At 38.0% G+C, this 21,641-nt stretch overlaps 1 protein-coding gene across 3 annotated transcripts in view; it reads right to left on the bottom strand.

The window, feature by feature from the left end:
• Window positions 1-21,641, bottom strand: part of ARHGEF26 (Rho guanine nucleotide exchange factor 26) — a 136,058-nt gene that overhangs the window by 95,297 nt on the left and 19,120 nt on the right. For 2 of the 3 annotated variants that reach the window (XM_070374462.1, XM_070374468.1), the window contains 2 exons: window positions 11,899-11,955; window positions 8,479-8,639 (listed from right to left, as the gene is read on the bottom strand). In XM_070374462.1, the coding sequence (XP_070230563.1) occupies window positions 8,479-8,639; window positions 11,899-11,955 (218 nt within the window). The remainder of the gene's footprint in view (window positions 1-8,478; window positions 8,640-11,898; window positions 11,956-21,641) is intronic. The other variant, XM_070374471.1, reaches the window with a different exon arrangement.

Genomic DNA, 21,641 nt, shown 5'->3' on the forward strand with positions numbered 1-21,641 from the left:
TAAATCACAAAGTTTACATTAAAATCTTTTCCATCAGCCAGAAAAACTGTGTGGTCCTGTGCTTGTTTAACTTACAACTGGCAAAGTCAAAAATCCATTTAATGGTTCAAAATCCACAGTTGCAAATGCAGTGCAGATGAAATACAGCAACTAAAATCCAGCCATTGTTTCTTTTTCCACAAAGTTCTACCCTAGTTTAAGATTGATAACTGCTAGTGACTAAGCTTGGTAACACTTTCGTCTGTCCCAACCAGGATCGTTAGCCAAGTTTAAATCTCCATGTGACAACTCAGAATCCACAGACTCTTGGAGCTTGCAAAAGCAATGCAAAAAGGCAAAAAAGTACATAATGGCCCAAATGTCTGCAAAAAATAACCAGGAGAACAGCCTGGTTGGCAGCTGGAGCATGTCAGGGCCTGTTTTGAAGCCCTGATCCAAAGAATGTACTACACACAAGGAAACACCAGTCTGAAAAGAAGCAAATAGCTCAGCTTTTAATCCTAAGTCATGATTAATACACTTTATGATTAGGGAAGAATCCATTTATTTTGAAATCATTCAATGTCAAAATAAAGATGATCACTACATGTTGCAAAGCTCGCCACAACCGTCTTGAATTATAAACATGCACACCATTGCCCAAGAGTCTTTACAAAACAAGACCTATTCTTTAACCTAGTCCTAGACCAATGCCATCAGAGGCTAATACAGACAGGACGTACGATATATACCAAAGTCAATAAATACAAAATCTAGAGATAGTTCAGATTACCAGATTAGATGATCAAAATGACAATAACAATATCAACAAAACCATTGCTATTTGAGAGCTTACCAAGTATTGAACTAACCCCTCTACATGTATTATCTCATTTAATTCTATACCAACCCAAGGAGGTTAGATATACTATTATCCCCACTAGACATCAGGAAACACTTAAGATTTAGAGTTAATAAGTACTTGCCTAACATATTACTGAAATGGCTATATATATATATATATATATAAATTTGTATTTTTTTTTACATCTTGGCTGTACCACAAGACATATAGGATCTTAGTTCCCCAGGGATCGAATCCATACCCTCTGCAGTGGAAGCCAGGAGTCTTAATTGCTGGACTGCCAGTGAAGTCCCAAAATGGATATATACTTTAAAGTTTGAGGCTTTATTTGTGCTGTACACCTACAAAGCTTAATAATAATAACAAGTTTGAATATAAACATTCTAGTTGAAAATTATAAAATGTTACCTAACTTGAATTAATGCCAGTCACCATTTGACAAGAATAGGGTGAAGGTAGCACGTATGCCTGGTTGCCAGGGTTCCAAAAGGAGAGTTAGGGCAGAAGCCTTCAGGTGTCAACAATCAGTATATCCTTGTTTCCTGTACGCTGGCCACTTCCTCACCTGGAGCTGGGTCTCCTGAATCTCTTGATCCAGTGTTCATCTATTTCGCCCCACTGCTGGGTTGAAGTGAGGTATCCTCCAGTGGTGTGGAGACAAAAAGGGAATCTGGGCTCTGACTACAGCTCAAATAGGCTGTGACGAAAACTCCTGTTTGTAGTCACACCTTTACTCCAACTTCATCAATTCCTGCACCTTCCAAAGGTGCTGGGTTTAAATCTGGTTCCCTCTTGGCTTTCTTCACTCCCAATTTAAACTTTCTCAGATTACCTGAAGTAATCACTGCGAGTCTTTATGCTTTTTTTAGGTTTCAAAATATCATTCATTGCTGATATCTCTTTCTTGGTTTTGTTTAATTTTCTAAAAGCTTTTGTGCCTTTGTGCATTGACTATCCCATCATTTTTAATGGGATATCAGAAGGGAATAAACGTTAGAGCACATGGCTACTCAGTCATCTGCCTTCCATTAACTTTTACAGAGACTTTAGATACCCTCCCTGCTTTTCTTCAGTCTTAACTAAAAGGACTGGATCTACTAATAAAATATTTGGGGGCTCCCTGCCAGTCAAGTGGTTAAAACTCCATGCGTCCACTGCAGGGGGGCTCAATTCCTATTTGAAGAACTAAGATCTTACATGCCGTTCAACATGCAAAAAACAATTAAATTTTAAAAATAAATATTTGTTGTCTTTATGCCTCTACTTGAAATGATACTTAAATAATGACTATTTATTACTTCAGACACTGGTTATTAGTAAAAGCTGAATAATGGGGACTAAAATACCCACATTATTGTAGAGTTCTTGAGGTGAATTTCAAATTAATTTCTTTGTTGATTCATCTCAGAATAGAGAAAAAGTCATCATAAAAGTAACTTCTGAATGTCACTGTCTCAAATGTCAGCTAAAGATGTTTGGTTTTAGAAAGAACAGTTTTTCTGTTACATCTGTGAAATCAGGCAATTGCTTTAGTTACCAAAAAGCTTTGTAAAGTTGGTACCAAATAAAGTTGGTAAACTTATACTGGATATTGTGGAAGCAAAGAACATTTGCTAATGAAAAACAATGGCAATAGCCATTACTTCAGGGCAAAACTTAAACAGGTTCTACAACGTAAGGAATTCCATACTCTCTGGCCAAGTTAAATTTAATATATTTTTCTTTTAAAATTTAGCTTTATGAACTAGTCAGGAAAGACGAAATGCTAGTATTAATACTACAAAACTTTTGATAGTTTACTATCGATGTCTTCAAGCTGACAATTCTAATTACCAAATAGAGAAAACACTGCACAATATAGATACACTGTGCTGTTACTCGAGTAAAATGTCATTTTCTGTGTAATATAGTCATTTTATAAAATAATATTGAAACGTGCATTTAACAGTATCCAGGGTTCCATGATATTTTAATTTTAATATAATCTGATTAAAATTAGATAAAAGAATCTTCTGGAGAAGCAAGTTCTGGGCGAGTCCCATTTTGTCTGTTTACTATTACCGTAATTTACTTCTCCACACAAAGCAGAAACTGGAGAATCTGGCATTAGCTGCTCATTATATGTTGGGAACAAATTCAGTTCCTCAGGACACAAAAGCACATTGATGGATATTTTTATTCTACTCGGCAGAAATTGAAGACAGCATAGTTTTAGCTTTCAATTACTTCCCAAAGAAATACCAATGTTTTAACTTTGTAATGAGAACAAGAAAAACAGCATGTCCCAAAGTTCTTTAGCAGCATAATTTTATAGGTTACAAATAATAGTATATACTATTATTGAAAAATGTAAAAGAAATAGCATAATCTAGACATTTAGAATGAAAACTCAGAATTAAGATTGAAAACATATTGTGTTATAAAAAATCAAAGAGAGTTTCATCTAGTCTTCATTTTGCAGAAAACTTTTTAATACAGAAGACCTTACTTAGACCTTAACCCCATAGCAGTGGGGTTAATAATTTAGCCTTACACAAAAGGCAATTTCCTTTTCTGACAGTATCAGTCCTTTACCATCAGTAGAGCTTAAACTTAAAAACAAGTGTAATTAAGATCAAATTCTGTCCCAAATTCATGTAAATTAATCATACTTGGTCTTTTTCTATTAATGTGACATCTAGCTATAAATTACTGTAAATAAACAGATATGTGAAAGCAGAACCCCACCCCCCCAAAAAAATCAAAACAGTTGAAAGTGTTAGTTGATCAGTCGTGTCCTACTCTGCAATCCCATGGACTGCAGCCTGCCAGAATTCCTGTCCATGGAATTCTCCAGGCAAGAATACTGGAGAGGGTTGCCATTTCCTTCTCCAGAGGATAAGGATGTATACAAACAGACGAAGTATGTACTATATGTGATGTTTAATAATGAATTAAGTATTCATTCCTAAACAAAAGATATCTAGTACTACATTTTTTCATGGGATGTTTAGGGTTTTAGGACATCTTTGGACTTCAAAAGACAGAAAGCCATGAACCCAGGGAGATTTCCTGCATCTAAGTCAGAGGGAAATGGGCACAGTCACAGCGGGCAGGAAGTAGATCCACAGCTGGGAGGTCAAAGACTCTGCCTTAACACTGACCAAGGACATACTGGGACAGGATTTAGCTCTTAATCATCCCAAGAAAAAGAAAAAAGCCACACCCTTTGTAGGAGGGGTCAAATACAAGACCAGTGGGATTCCAACTGCCTCCCCGTGTATGCTTTTAAAGAAGGTTACAAAGCTAACAGCTGTCTGGCCTTTGGCACTGACACAGGGGGGTGACAGGTAGGCATTAAAGAGAAGGGCAATTCTCCACAGTCAAGGGGTTTGAGAAAGGTCCATGCAGTGCTTCTTACCCTATCTGCTTCAATTTTGCCCCACCCTCCAGGTTCCTTAAACGTTTCTGTGCGGAAATTCTGACCATGGCTTTCCTTTTCTTTATCCATGCTTCTCAAGGAGGACACAACTAGCATTTGGGTGGGACAATTCACGCTTGTCTGGGGGCAGTCCTACTAACATATCTGGCACTTTCAGCCCCCATCTACCGATGCTAGTACAGTCCCAAGGTCACTGGAGCAAGCAAAAATACATTCTGAATGCCCCAAGGAGGCAAACACAACGAGCACCACCAGTTCAAAACCAATGCTACAAGCTCTAGTATCTCCTTTAAACCCACAGTGCCAAGAACGTACACGACTCAAATCTACATCTTGTGTCAAGATTTTCCTGGATTTCTAAACTCTTTCTCCTTTCAACTAGACACCTTCCCCTCATGCTCCACAGTTATTTTGCGCTTGCCCCAAATTGAATTCCCTTATCTCCCTCAATAAGCCTCAACCTGCTTTTCTTACACCCTGGCTAATAAAACCATCATTCAAGGTCTGGGAGGCAAACAAACCTCTTCCTCTTTCTCGACAAGTCCTCAGAATTGTAAGTTCTAAATATCCCTCAAGTCCTTTCTCTTAGGACTGCTATCAGATTCCCATCATCTCTGGCTGTGTTTAGCAATGGCCCCAAATTTTTCACCATCTTCACCTCCTCTCTAATGTAAACACTGTACTACTATCATCTCCCAGGCCACCAGTTCACTTCCCAACTTAACTGCTCTTTGTGCCCACCCAGCCTTCAGGAAACAGAAAAAGATCCTCAGCAGGAACACAAAAGCCTTCACCACCTTGTCTCATCTTCGCCTCTGATTCTCACCAGGGGCTCTAGGCCCACAAACTTTAGCTTGACCTAAATCTGCCCAACTGGGGGAAGCACCCTAGTCTAGGATGCCTCTGCACACACACTGGGGAAGCTCCACTGGCAACCGCTGACCAGTGAGAACCAAGAGCCACAGGGCAGATGCTTCCTAGCCGAAATGCTCTAGAACCCAGGCATCTGGCAGAATAAGAGGCTCCACATGTATTGACTGAAATGAACAATTCTTTATATAGAAAATTCAGTAGGAATATCCACTGACAAATGCATACACCCAGAATCAGAATGGTCTTGTCTGTTTTCATATAATGTCATCTTACATAGAAAGGCTTCTTGGTGACACTTACTGGCAAACAGTGAAGAACTCAAGGAATTTATAAGGAGGACCAGACATCACACTATTGAGTCAAATGCTGAGTATGCAGTGAGCTCAGTCTCCACTAAATATCCCATCACCTACAGCGACAATTTTTCATCAGGTAAAAGTAAAGCAATGAAGACAGTCTTGATTATGCCACACTTAATAATGCCACACAATCAGTAATCAGTTTAGACATTGTTCATTAGTTTAGTCAAGGAAAAAAATGAAAATTGTATGATTTCTTAAGACTGGAAACTCTTTCATGGGTAGCACACTGAGAGTCACTCTTGGAGCCCAAATGCTGAAAATTCAACAAGCAGGCATTACATAATGACATAAGTTTTGTAAATCTTCTGAGCACTTTGAATTTTAAAAAGGCCATATTTAAGCCTTCCCTGGTGGGTCCGGTGGCTACAATTCTGCATTCCCAATGCAGGGGGCCCACGTTCAATCCCTGGTCAGGGAACAAGAGTTCACATGCTGCAACTAAAGATCCCGAACGCCACAACTAAGACTCAGCACAGGTGAAGTTGCTCAGTCATGTTTGACTCCTTGCAATCCCATGGACTGTAGCCTACCAGGCTCCTCCGTCCATGGAATTTTCCGGCAAGAGTACTGGAGTGGGTTGCCGTTTCCTCCTCCAGGGGATCTTCTTGAACCAGGGATCAAAACCAGGTCTCCCACATTGCCAGCATATGCTTTACCATCTGAGCGATCAGGGACTCAGCACAGCCAGATAAAAAAATTAAAATAAAATTTAAAAAAAACACTGTATCTAAAATGAGTGTTTCAAACTTAAACAAACTTTTGTAATGTAAGTTATTATGATACAGACATAGGATTACCATGTAGAAGCTAATCATTCTTAGTTGAAATATAACAAGAGATTAAATTACACAGGTAGGCATCTCTCCAAACTAAAACACTGCATTTCAAATAAAAACAGAAAAAAAAAAAAATGTAAAGGATAAAGATGTTTCTTTTTTATCATTTAATGGAGGTTGAGATGTTTTTGTTTTAAAAATTAAAAATAGACAAAAAATGTCCAGAATAGCCTCTTAATTATAAGTTACTATCAAAATGAAAACATTTAGATAAAATCGTAAGAGATTTAAATTTTGTCAGGGAAATTAAAATAATAAAATGTTCATCTATAATTGAAATGAAATGACTTATTTCAGGGTTAACCAATTATGCTTTTTTTTTTTAATCTCCATTTTATAGCTAAGTTGGAGAGGTTCAGAAACCTTCTCAAGCCTAACCTACTACCTGCTGGGGACCAGGCTCTTTCTAAATCACGCTCTGATACATGAGCAGTGTGATCAAGGACCCAGAACATCCTCTGTTCAAGAACTTGCTGTTACTCAACAATCAGAATTGACTAGCAGCTTTCTCGAGAGCCATTGATAGGCTGTGAGAAGTGGACTCATGGCCACACAATTCAAAGAACAGTTCCAAAGAGGAGTAAAAATGTCCACCATGATTTTCAGAAAATAAATTCTAATTAAAATCATAACTTACATGTTATAGTTATCAAAACAGTAATAATTCTGTGTAGCAATATAACTAATATAGAGATTTACTGTCATAGTTAAACCAAAGTACAAGTTAAAATGAAAGAGACTCTTTGAAATCTGAACACCTGTCGAACCAGGACACACCATCTAAGGCTCTCCTTTTGTTCTCTTCACTAAAAGGAGAACGATTTTTCATTTCTCTTAACAAAATGGGCATTCTCTTAACAAGAATGGTGCCCCCCAAAAAAGCAATGGGCTGAACACAAGCAACGACTCAGGTTCTAAAGAGGACTTTTCAAGCTGCAGCACATGTCACCACCTGCACACCACAGGCCTTTCTTCTCTAAGGTTCAACGGGTCCTCTGAACATGAATTTTTAAGTATCCGTGTCAGACACAAGATTGCCAAGATCTTTTCTTGTGGCAGAATCTGGCTTCAGAAGTTGTGTAACTAGCATAAAATACTAGGAGCACTCACTGATCTGACCATGAATCCCATCTCTGCAGTAGCCCAAACTCACACACTAACCTGTTCATCACAGAATGTTCAATCTTGTAATTCCAAAGGAAAATCTATTATACCTGCACACAGAGATGGAGCCAGGAACACCTTCGCATTACCATCACTGCCTACCTGGCTCTGTCCTAAAGTGACAAATGAACAACGTCGAGATTCACCAAGGACATTCACGCCCTTGTGGCAGGTCCAGCCTTTGTGGGCCCTGAAGCCTATACAATTCGGAGGCCCTCTAAGAAGAAATCAGGCACTACAGCAAATATTTAAAAGACGCCCTTGCAAAGTAAGCAGACTTAAAGTTTAAGCTTCACAAGTTGAACGATAAACCTACCTTTGACTCAAATAAAAAACTGCCAATATTCAAGCCATTTTGACCACCCAAAACAGCAACTTTGCACCGCTCAATTTAGTGCACTGCTGCACAAGGCTCCAGTAGAACCATGTAGCTCCTCAGGGCAGAAGAGTTCACAACTGAGGTACAAACTGAGCTTCCTGCCCTCATTAAAAATGTAACAATAATGAAAGCTCTTCTAACAGTGCTTATGGAAAGTGAAACAAGGAAAACCTACAGAAATCATTATGGACACTATGACTGCACTTTAAAAATAATATATACATATCTTAACAAAGCAAGAGTGTGAAAATGTAAACAAATAATTTTTGTATTTAAATGTTATGATCGTGAGTTACTTTTCTCTTTTCCAACTAAATGTTGTTATATTACTGGCATAATTAAAAAGGGAAAATAAAAGGGATAAAGTAGGGAGAAAAACAAGGAATATGGAGACCTCAGATACAAACGTCTGCTGTGTCGATTTACTATACACTCAGCATCTATTTACACATCAGCAATTGAAACAGACCTTAAAATTTACTTCAAGGGACAAAGATAAAAGCCGATTGAACAAATGAGAGGCTTCACACCTCTCCTTTTTAGAGAACCCAGATGTTTGTTAGTAAGGAATATCTAAAGGCAAATGAAAGTGAACTTACTTTTTGCTTGCCTCACAGACATCTGTAATATTGGAGAAAAGATGGTGACTCTCGGTTTTGGTCATCGTATCACTCAGTGCTTTAGAATTTTTAAACATTCGTATCAAGATCTCCAAACTGAGTAAATATGAATGTTCAGAGGATATGACTTCAAAAATAGCCTGAAGAGGAGGAAGAAGAAATGAATTGTTAATTCTTTCAATTAAAGAATTTAAATCGAGCTCTCATAATTCTGCTGTAGGAATAACAGTATTTTTAAAAATGCAAAACTGTAAGTATTAAAAAAAAAAAAAAGTACATTACCAAACTACTGTCTTTATACAAGGCACATATATATACCCAAATTTTGAGAAGCACAGTCACTGCCTAGAGTGTAAATAGGAAAATATGAAAGCACTTGGCATCCTGAGGTCATGTTTTGCCAGAGGGCAGAATCTCCGGGAGGAAGCTAGGGCAGGTCGTAAAACCTCAGGGTGACATTCATTAACCTTTGGGGTCATCTCCTCCAGCCCTGATTTCAAAGCAAGCTGTTCTGGGACAGTGAAGATTTATGGACCTCCCTTGGGATTCAGAGACAATTTCTCACAAATCCATTTCTTCCCTCCCCTGTGGGTCCTTTCTCTCCCTGTGTTTTAATTCAACTAATTTGTAGTTAATATGAGCAAATATTCTGGGTGTATTAAAGAGCATGACTGGACCTACCCTCAAAAGGTTCTTATCAGCCACAGGAATTCTTTTATATAAACTCATACAATCGAAAGTAATTCTGTCCAATAAGCCACTCTTTCTGCCCTCTTCAGTGTCTCAAGAAGGAGTGAAGGACCCTCAGCAGAAACTCTTGGTGTCAGGCATACAGTGGTGGTTCACCTGATAGGCCTTCATTAACGATGAAAAGCTAACCCACATATGTGGAGAGATACCAACGCCCTGTGTAAGGAATTCATCTCGGGCCTTAACAAAATCAGATTCTCCTAGAATGGCCAGGCAGAGAGAATTCCTCCTCAGGGAGGGGTGAACATCCTTGCAATTCCCATCCTTCCTGGAGATCTTCCCTAATAACAGAGCCATCATCACCTTGGCCTCCAGGGCTCCTCCCCTTAGGGCTTGGCCCAGAGGGACCCAGAAGAGTCTCCTTATAAGAACTAATGCTCCAGCTGAGGTCAGGTGGGAGCAGGCAGGTGGATGCCCCGCTGCTGGTGGGTGGGCCATACTCTGTAAATCTGTAAATACTCTGTAACTCTGTAAATCAGGTTAGTGGTGCTAATCTCATTGTCCACCTCTATTCTTAGCATCCATAATCATTTAGGTAAGTCTTACTTCAACCTGCTGATCTAACATTGGTTGTGTTCCAGGGACTTTAAGTGATATAACCATCCAATGATTATGTCATTAGATGTAAAGACAAGGACGTTAATAAGAGTTTCATTTAACTTGTATCTTGTGTGATTCTACTCAATTAATAAAATTATCCCCAGGAAATGTAATACAGACTAAAGAAAGTTCACTCTTCCTGACCAAAAATAATGGATTTCAGGTTGTTGATGGATATGGTGCCTTGGAATGATTAAAAACATTTCAAAGTAGGGGCTTTTGTAATCAAATCCAAAATGTGAAGATTCAAACAAAATGATATGATAAACTATACAGAATCGATCACAGGAAAACATGAGTATGTGGTAGTTTAATATACTACATTTAATGTAATAATTTAAAACATCCTGCAATAGAAACATCAACTACTTAAAGGCAAATCACATTAGATCTGTTAAATATCAGTATAAGAACAGAAATAAATCATAATTAGATTTGCTGCTATCATTACCTTTTTATATCACAAATCTGAATAAATATTCTCAAAATGTAAGGGAAATGGAATAGATCTAAAAGAAAAGAAATATTCTAATGGGATCAGGACCCTGGAGAAGCTCTTGAGCTGTTTATGTCACAATGTTAACAGTAAAAAAAAAAAAAAAAATACCGCCTACCATCCATCATTAGGAGAACATATTTTCTTTATAAGTATTTATAGAATGGAATACTATATAGTAGTTTGAATAAATGACCTAGGTTAATATGTCTTTACATGGATAAATCTTAAAAACAATGTTAAATGTAAAAAGCAGTCAACCAAAACATACGTTCAGAATCATATCATCTACCTACATCTTAACAGGCACATACAAACATATGTACATAAATAGATGTAATACATGAACAGATGGATACACATAGATCCATAATTATAGTCGTCTCTAGGGAGGAGAGGAAAGGAATGAAAGGAGGAGAATGTAAGACTTCTATTTTATTGAGAGTCATATTTTCTTTAGAAAAATTAGAAAAATTATAAATGTAATAATTTTTAAAATTCTCTGTGATGTATACAGCAATGTTATACACTATTCTGATTTTTTTTTAATAGTCCTATAATTCACCCTTATATTTTTGTGTTATTGCAAGCCAATGAAATAAGAAAGGGGTACTTCATGTCCTCTATGGAACTTATTTATATGCATATATATGGCTAAGCTTATTTATCTCCAAGCTCATATGCATAAGACAGAAAGAAAGTGCTTTGAGAACTTCAAAATATTATTACAATGAGCAATTTTCTTAAGCTGCATTTACTAAATTTCAAGTTATGAAACTATTGCTATCTGTTCTATTTTTTATTAAGCAAACGTGTTTTGGTATAATTTTAGATTTCTAGAAATCTTGCAAAGAGGGTTCAGAGTTTTTCCACTATCGTCCTTTTTCAGTTCCAGAATCTAATCAATGTCTTTTCCGTTTTTCAACATATTTCTTCCAATGTAAATATTATACCTGGACTAGGTGCTTTGTTAAGTTAAAATGACATTTTGTTTTTAGTTTTTGTTTGCTTAATTGCTCAGTCATGTCCAACTTTTTGCAGTCCCATAGACTGCAGGGTCCTCTGTTCATGGGACTCTCTAGGAAAGAATACTGGAGTGGGGAGCCATTCCCTTCTCCAGGGGATCTTCCTGACCCAGCAATTGAACCTGGGTCTCCTGCATTGCAGGCAGGTTCTTTACAGTCTGAACCACCAGGGACTAGGTGCTTTGTTAAATTAAAATGACACTGGGATATTTTAAATTTTCTTTTCTGGGAGCTTACATGTAATTTTATTTGACAATAATCACATAACCTTTTTGTAAAAAAAAGAAAAGAAAATGAATACGCTGTCAGAGGAAAATGCTCAACAAAACAGGTACCCCTGAGAATCCTAAAGAATCTGCTTGGTAGAAAATATACCTTTTGAAACTTCCCTGGTGGTCCAGTAAGACTCTGTGCTCCCAATTCAGGGGACCCGGGTTCAGTTCCTGGTTAGGGGACTTGATCCCACAAGCTGCAACTAAGATCCAGCACAGCCAAATAAATTAATTAAATTTCAAAAAAAAAAAATACCTCTTGTCGCTTTCTTTCCTCCTGGCTAACTGTTTGAGATAATCCATTTCTTTTCACCTAGAGCAAAAAGCAAAATAAAGTTGAGCTCATTTACTTTCATAAACAACTTATTTATTATGTAAGGCATAATTTTATGCCCTTCAAATATGAATTAACTGCAAAATGCTGAATTCAGTACATAATAATTTTGAGTCTCATATCCCTCAGATGACATTTAATCACATTAATAAATTAGCATAGTACAACATTAAAGGAATTAAAAGTGTCTAGAACACTACCCAATGGGTTTGAGTTAATTTGTTCTGGTCTTAGTTCTGGCTATTCCTAAAGTACTTATGGAATTAATCTCCCAATTCATAAGAAGTCCCTGATAATAAAAGAAAGGAAGCCACTGCCTAAGTTTACTGCTTAGAAATGCTGGTCAGTGATATAGTGTCCTTATTACATTGACAGTGTAATTTTAAAACTATGTGAACCCTCTGTGAAAACAGAGACTCAACGGAACACCAATGCTCTTTATAAAAACCCAATCAAACAAGAAAACACAGTCCTCTTGGCCCAATTTCAACAGGTTTTGGGGCGTATTTAATTTTGACAAATAAAGATGTTAATCTGATATTCTTTGATGAAGCAAGAGTACCTGCAAGAGCCAAGAATGCCAGTACCATACCTGGAATAATGCAGTTGTGTCCCTCGTTGAATTCCGAAGTCCTTATCTCAACTGTTATACATTTCTACTTGATTACTGCAGTTCCTACCAAAATTCAGTCTCTAACTCAGAACAGAGGTTGAATTATGAACCCCATGAAGGCAGGACCTGGAGTCTGTTCTAATATACCTGGCCCTGAGTCCAGCACGTGAAAGACATTCATGTTTTTCAGTTAAAGTTTAATTAACGAAAAGTAAGGCATGTACACAATACCAACCAATTAGATCTTGCACTTAACAGAAGAGCAGCAAAAAAGGAGAATGTCCTCCCCTTGTGTGAAAAAGCAATAGCAATAAAATGCAACAGAGGTCTTCAAACGTTTTGCTATCTACTTCCTAAAAAAACTAAAAAACCATGTTTCCTTAGACCCATTTTATGTTGACATTTCAAATTTTCATCCAAAATTTAAAGAATCTTAAAGACATATCTTCCTCTTGATTGTAAATCTAGATATTTTAACCATGTGCTATCATATTCTTTTAAATGGGTCGCCAAGAGTCAGACACGACTAAGCGACTTCACTTTCACTTTTCACTTTGATGCATTGGAGAGGGAAATGGCAACCCACTCCAGTATTCTTGCCTGGAGAATCCCAGGGACGGTGGAGCCTGAGACCCCATAGGCTGTCGTCTATGGGGTCGCACAGAGTCGGACACGACTGAAGCGACAGCAGCAGCAGCAGCAGTGGAATATAAAAACCATGATGACAATATCCACCATCATCCATTTAAAACATATGGAGATTTTACATTATTCTTCTTTCTCCTTGAAAACCCATTTCTATGTCAATTTTCCCTCCAAATTTCCTGATGTAATTCTGTGTCAGAGCATTTAATTAGTCACTTTAGCATATTTAGGGCATAGGTTTTTACATTTAATTTTCTAAAATTTCTTGTGATCAATGAGCTTTAAGTATAAAGACTCTTCTAGATTGTATAATCACTACAAACACCATTAATAATCCATAATCAAAATGATGCAATTATTTCCAATTTCAATGCATTAAGCACTAAAAGTAAAATTTTACTAAGAATGCAACTCTGAGTGAGACAGGGATAGGGGTGTATGGTGGCTTCATTAAAGGAGGTTTTGCTGAAACCAATATTTCAAATTGACCCCATTTTATTTTGTGCTGTGATTTAACATGCTGACACAGGGCATCAAACACCAAAGTAAGATTTGAGATGGGCTTTCTTTAGAAAAATGGCAAAAGGGGTAACTGAGAAAACTGGAATTTGGACAACAAAATCTGGTGTAACACTTTAACTGCAGACACACTCTCAGTTTTACAGAAAAGAATGCCTAGGAATTGAGGATCTGGAAAATGGTCCCCTTAAAACTATTCCTGCCCACCTCGCCTGGTCTTGCTGAATGCAGGTGTGTGATGTGTACCGCAGTGTGAAGACTACTGGTATACAGTTCTTTACATGGTGGGGTCAGGGAAATAAAGACAACTATATGTTACTGCCTTCAATCTGGTTGTTAGAAAAGATTATAGAGAGTAGTACAATAGAGTAGAAAGAGTCCTAAGTCAATAGTAAAATCAACAATCATTTACTGACTGCCAGGAAATACGCCAAGTATTTTATATCCCTGTGATCACTGAATCCTCAGAAAAACTCTAAAAAGCCAATACTATTCTTATGCCCATTTCCCAGACAGTAATAACAACAAGGATTCCAGATCACATAGCTAACAGATAAGAAGGCCAGGATCCTCATCCAGGTGTACCAACTCAAGGGCTCCTGCTCTTAATCATGATTTTATCAGGGATAGGGGACCCCCAGTTTTCCATGAAGGCACCTTACTTCTAAGGTTGGGTGATTGTCACTAATGATGATCCCTTCTAATGCCAGGTCTGCACCAAGTCTCCATATGTTTGTTGTCATTGCACATATCACGGAATGTTCTCAGCCGTATCTACCATGCTGACACTGGGTCAGCCTGTCAGCAAGAATTCACGGTTAAAAAGACTTCTTCATACATTTTAATAAGGGAGGAGACTGGCCAAAAGAATGAAACCGTTCAGAGCTGCTCCCATTTGGTTAACGTTGAGCAGGAATTTCACAGGATTTCCTGCCTGACTCAAAGCCCAGCAGATCAATATCCTGGCGCTGTGCCCACAGTCTTGGCAGGTGATGTCACCAGCAAGAATTTCCACGCCACCAGCATCTCCATCCACAGCTACTACTGAGTTCAAACCCGGAAATCTTAAGGGGAAGAAAGTAAAGCATGTGGGCTTAGAGACCTACCCAGATACAGCTAGGTCACTGAGGGATTAAGAATACCTCTACCTATCAAAAAGAAAAAAAAAAAAATCCCCAGCTAAAGTAGTTGTCCTTCTGAGGGAGAAGAGAGAAGGTAGTTTTGAAAAAGGCAAAACACTCATAGATAGAATCTTTCACCAACACTAATAAAAAATGATCAACATTCCTTTAACCAAGAAGTCATCAACTAGAAACGAGTAGCCCATACAGAACTGATCGATAAAGAAAACAAAAGGTTCTAGAAAGTACATTCTTGGGTTATAATTAAGAAAACTGACACATTCAAGGATCCAGAAGGCCAGGTCTGGAGTTATGACAAGCCAGCTCCACTTGGCTGACTGCCAGACCACGGCTTGGGGCCCGGCTGGACAGGTTCTTCTCCGGAGCCAAGAGGAAGCTTTTTGTCCACCTGAGATCTTCCATATGCAACTCTAAATTACACAGTACCTGAGAGCAGGTGCCTGGAGGCAGAAGATCAAGAGTGGGCAAGAGGATTTCAGAGACTGAAGAATGTGGAAAACGAAACCGGAAAAAGAAGGGGAGAGGGGATATATAAGAGGGCCCCACAGAGACTGGCAGAAGACAGGCAGGAGAAAACTGGGGAGAATGAAAACATAGAGCAAAATGTCAAGTGGAAAGAAACAAGGAAAGAAGGGGAGGAAGGGAGAGAGGGAAACAAGGAGAAAGACTGTGTGCAACGATTTTAATAGTATGTATCTCTGGAAATTTTCTATTCAAAACCAATGACCTATTGCTAAACCGAAATAAAAATCACTGGTAAGCCCAGGCTTTTCTTTTGCACAAGCACACAAATATCTGTGTAAAACATATGTTTACAATAATATCTACAGTTTTTACATTTACATGTTTTCTGCAGTTTGCACACTTTTGCTAAGAGAATTAAAATATCAACTTTATCACAATTCTCCAAGTGTTCTCCTTGTTTTCACGTGTGGAAAAGATAATACACCAGCTTCCAAAATGGGATTCCTATTCTGTCATCTAAAACGAAATAAACTAAATCATACAGGCTCTTTTTTAAAACTTTTTACATATGTATCTTGTGGCGGCTCCAGCCCAGCACAAACAGGAACACACTGACTGCCAAGCAACAAGCCCTTACAACTGTCTTCTGACCTCACTAGAACTTGCTCATTGCTTTATTTTTCCTATTTAACTATATCATCAATAAGTACAGTTACAAATGTAGTTGAATGAAACATTAAGTACTATACTCAGTTTGAGGTTCTTGGTTTTGTACAATCCAACTAATTCACAAAACTGTTCAAATCTTGCCATGGCAGATTCTATACTCTTAGGAGAACATGTGAATATATGTTAATATCTATTTGACATATACGACATATATTCAAATAAAAGTGGATAAAAATTAATTCAAATAAAACAAAACTGTAGCCCACAACTACAGTTCTGACATATGTTAAAAAATATGAACATATATTATGTGACTTGTCAAGGCAGTGAATGCAGGGAACTAACTAATCTCATAATAGTTCTAAATTAATAATTATAAATTATATTTTTACTGCTGTAATTGGTATTAAAATTCTCCACCTATGATTTTTTGTAATCAACATATTTTCCATGTTCAAAAGAGACAAAAATTAATGATTGCCTAAAACTAATAAAGAACAGTAGGAGATACTTCTCCAATGGATATACTGTCTAACTGGCCCCAAGATACAGTTTTTGAAATTTAAGGTAAACTCCCCAAAGGATAGATCCAAAAGTTACTCCACCTAAAACTGATGCCAAGTTACTCTGAGAAAGACAAATATCATATGATATGACTTATATGTAGAATCTACAAAAATTACATAAATGAACTTATTTACAAAATAGAAACAGATTCACAGACATAGAAAGCAAATTTATGGCTACCAAATGGGAAAGGAAAAGGAGAGATAAATAAGGAATTTGTGATTAACAGGTGCACACTTCAACACAGAAAACAGATAAACAGCAAGGACCTGATATATAGCACAGGGAACTATACTCAGTACTTTATAATAACCTATATGGGAAAAGAATCTAAAAAGGAATAGATATATGTACATGTACAACTGAATCACTTTGCTCTACACCTGAAACATGACATTGTAAATTAACCATGCTTCATTTTTTTATGATTAAAAAAATTAATAAAATGGATTCTAATTTCCTTCATGATCTTTTGCAAGTCTGAGCTTGTTAGATGACTATCTCATGAAGGAACAAGTAGGCTTTAGGCAGTAATTCCACTTCTGCACTCATCACAGCTACAGGTGATTTCACCTTGTGAAAAACTGTCTTAAGAAAACCTAGGCAATGTTCCTTGGCCTCTGACGCCATTGACTACAGTAGGTAGTAAAAGCCAGGTTCTCTAAGTCTCTAAAAGAATCCTGAGGTTGCCATGTATAACTAAGCCTATCTACAGGATAGAGCCTGCCCTGTAACTGTGTACAGAGCCAAGAGGAATTACCCCAGTCTCTAGGCTGATGGGATCATTTTCTATGGGGTAAACAGGGATATGACCTCAGGCCCTCTATGACTTGACGTTGTTTCTATATAGATAAGATGGGTGCACATTCTTTCTCTTTTTCCCACCAGCCAAAGAAACCAGAATAGGAGGGCCTGCAAAAGACTGACCAACCAAAGAGGCTCAGAAAAGTAGTCAATTAAAAATGAGATCAGATATTTATAATCCAAGTTCACTCAGGCTCCATAAAGCACTGATGTCCACTGAATACCCACTGGAGCTAAGACCTTCAAACTTAAGAGTTATCCATTCGCTGAAAACCAGCTGGTTTATTCATGCCTCCTGGTGACTTGCTATTCATGGGCTTCTATTCTGGAGAGTTCAAGTGGGAAGAGAATGAATTGCAAAGTAAAATTATACCACTAGACACAATCACTCCTAGGTCTTTTCTACAGACTTAATACAAATTGAACAGTCCCGGAATTTCCAATGAGTTACGAGTTCTTTCACTTCAACAACATAGAACAGCAGCTCTTTGAGAATATGCTTGAAGTTCCTAAAATGAAAAATCTGCCGAGAGCCTGAAACCGTCTTCTGAAAATAGCCCCCGCAGGTTGTCTCAGGCCCTGCCGCGTCCACTGAGAAATCACTGAGACACTGTCCACCTAAGTCACAAGCTGCTGCAGAACACCCATACCAAGGGCCAGAAATCCAGATGATCAAAGATGAGATAACTGAGGTCAAGATGGGGACGGTGCCATATTTTTAAGGAGAAACAGATACACAGATCACTATTTTTTAGAATAATGAGAGGTAGAAGACAATGGCCCATTTAATAAAATCATATGCTTAATTTAAAAAGATCTCCAGTGACATGCCAGGGATCTCATCATTTGTTCAAAACACCAGAGTGCCTCTCTCATCTACTGCTGTTAAAACAGTAAAATTCTATAATCTTAAAACTATAAATTCTATAAACTTAAAACTGAAAATTCTATAATCCTCACCAAAATTCTTGAATCTCAAGAAACAGCAAGCTCGCCAGCCTCCCAAAGGTAACTTCGGGTCTGCTAAAACTGTGGCAAACTCAGATAAGGCAAGGCAGGGCTCGGGGCTTTGACCCTGCAATGGCCTGTGTCACCCTCTATAGTCAGAGCCAGCATTCCTGACTGAGTCCCAGCTACTTCAATACAGATATGAGGCAGACAGTACAGACCACAAACAGCAAGGTCATTAAATAAACTGCTGTGCCTTGTAGAATTTAGGAGACAAGAGTACATGTGTTACTTTGTAGCCAGCCCCTGTAAACCAGCATCCTTTATTTAGCCAGGACCTGATTCAGAGTTCTGCTGGTTCCTCTTGTATTTCTCCAACTACTGATGTATCCAATGCTTACCATGCACCAGGCATGTTCTTTCCATGCATCTAAACCTTCTAACAATTCCACAAGGTATTACTACTGCTGTTTCACAAATAAGAAAACAGAGACAAAGGCAAGTTAAGTCATCGTGAGCCCTAATAAGTGGGCAAGCTGGTATTCAACTCAGGCGTGCCTGCTGCCCACAAGGACTAACTTCTTTACACTAACTTCTCACACTTCTGAATTTCTTCGAGGTGTGTGTGACCCGCAGCTACCCTTCCTTTAAACTAAGGTCCCCCCCTTGGATACCTCAGAAACTGCCTCCCCAAATGAATTCTCAGCTCTTGCTCCAGAGACAGCTAAGCTGTTGGCAGGGTGCCTGGCAATTTAACTTGTTGATTAGTCCTGACAGCCGTGGAATCTCCACAAATTCCTCTACTTGCGGCTCTCAATACCATTCACTCCTCTGTGCGCTACTGAGCCTGGACCCAGGTGGACTCAATCTCTATCCCCCAGTGAGAGAGAAACCCACTTCTGCTTTTTCTATCAGCAACCAAGGGGAGAAAATGAGATCAGGACATACATGAAAAGCTAATGTCACAGAAGTAAGATAAAAAGGAAAACTGGTTTTAGGGGGAAAAGGCAATTCTATAAAATTATTTCATAAAAGGTGAGCAGTTTTTAAAACTGGAATATTTAATAAAATACTGAGGAAGAGACCAGACTAATAATGGTGGTGAACAGTGGAGGGAGTTGGGAATGGCGGTAAAACCATAGCAACTTTCAGTCTTATTGTGTTCAGTTTTGTAATAAGGTGAATGCACCTGCATTACCTTTGTAATTTAAAAATGACTATTTCAAAGAACTTAATTTAAATTTTGTATTAAGAACAAACTAATGACTAACTAAGGGGAATTGGTTAAAAGAACCAAACATTAAAAAAAAAAAAAAAATCTACCTATTTGATGAAAAATAAATATGGGCTTTACAAAGGTTGTTATGGAAGAAAGTTTAATGACATGAAAAGTCATTCACAGCGTTGTTAAGAGAAAAAAAATGGGTTAAAAAACAGCAGGTTTATTGATGAGCAAATATTTACAACATTATTAAAGGGAAAATATGAGCAAAAAGACAATATTATTTTATTCATTTTTGCTTAAAGGAAGAGGAAAATTCTAAATACAGATTAAGGGGAAAAAAAGTCTGAAAAGTTATATACCAAAATATCCACAGTGACTACACGGGAAGGATTTCAAACAATTTTTATTTTCTTTTTATCTATTGGTAGTTTTTAATTTTTCATTAATAAACATCTCTTAGCTTTGGAATTAAAGCATCGCTTTTAATAAAAACTAAGTTTCAAAGTCTTCTCTCAAAAAAAGAAACAAAGCAAGTAGGGTAGGCAAATGGAACTGTTTAGAGATGCCAACAATACCTGCATTTCTTAGTTGCTGCCCACAGGAAAGCTCATGAGAGGTAACCATTCACAGATAAAAGTAGCTAAGATAAAGGCAGGCAATGAGAAAGGTTTCAGTCAAGCCCAAACCAGGCAGTGGCTTATGAGGCAGTGTTGACAATGAGTGATGACAGGCAGGTGCGCAGATGGGCGAACAGAGGAGGACAGAGCTAGAGGTGCATAACTGACAGTGAAGCCGATGACACGTGGCGAAGGCATGAGTCAGGAAGGGGCTGACGAAGGCAGAACAGGTCTGAGCGCTCTTCTTGCAGAAAAGGACACCTGTTTATAAAGGAGGTGCCAACATCTTTGTTGCCATTCTGTTTTTGCTTGTTATTTTTGTCAAGTGGCAGATGGATAGGAATGATCACCTCCAAACAGTAAACTCCTTAGAACAACACTGACACTGAAGTTAGTTTTCTAGATTTGCAATACAATCTAAACTTGAGCAAAACTGGTTTCAGAAAAGTGGGTACTAAAGTGAACTGATGTTTTACATGCAATGTTCAAAGCACGCCAGATCCCAGTGGACAGGAATTACCTTATATGGAGGAGATCTGAGAAACAGGCATAGAATTACCAATATTCTCCCATTTACCTATATTTCAAGTTTCATTTTCAATTCAATTATTCAAGCAATTATTTTATACTTCTATTGTTTTTATTTTTGACTCTTCACCCATCTAGCCCATCTAGATTTAGTCATAATCTTTAGAGAGCACTTTCCTGACCTTTACTGCTTTCCATGACCTCTATCTGTGTCACTCATTTCTGCATTTTGCCCTAAATTCTTTCAAAAACATCACTTAGACCTTTCATTTCTATTGTCTCCTAAACCAGCTTCTAAGTTCCCATGGAGTAGGTACTGGCTTTAGGTTTGTTTTGTTTGCCCCATTCATCCCGATGCAGTGGAATACACATGAATTTTGGAGTCAGATACTGGCGTTTCCAAACTACAAACTTATAATCACTTAGTGAATGGCAAAACACAGCCCCAAAATTTCTGATTGTCATCTACGTCAGGGTAACAAAACAGAAAGGACAGGACAGAAAATACCATAGTGCACTGTGTGTATTAAGGGTAACTTCTACTTTGTGAAGCTTTTGTTTGACATACACAGACACGTGCACCCATGAACACACATACTAGGTGATAAGTAAAATGTATTTCTCATTATGTTAAGCTACCGATATAGACCATGGTTGCAGGATAACTCCACCATGTGTAAATTCCCAGTAGATATGTCAGTCATGTCACTTTACACTCTCATTCACATGTAAAAGGAAAGCTGTAGTGCTCAGAGATTCTGCAGAAGCAGCAGCCCAAGTGGCCAGATTTCTCATCATGTGGGAGGTCAAAACAGATTGGAACAGGGCTGGTTAAGCACCTGATCAAATAACAGTAAATGTTTAAATGACCTATTTAAGTGGGGGAGGGGGGAGGGGCAGGATTAGTGTCTAAGTCTATATGA

The sequence above is a fragment of the Bos mutus genome, chromosome 1 (assembly GCF_027580195.1).
Source record: "Bos mutus isolate GX-2022 chromosome 1, NWIPB_WYAK_1.1, whole genome shotgun sequence".
NCBI classification, from domain to species: domain Eukaryota; kingdom Metazoa; phylum Chordata; class Mammalia; order Artiodactyla; family Bovidae; genus Bos; species Bos mutus.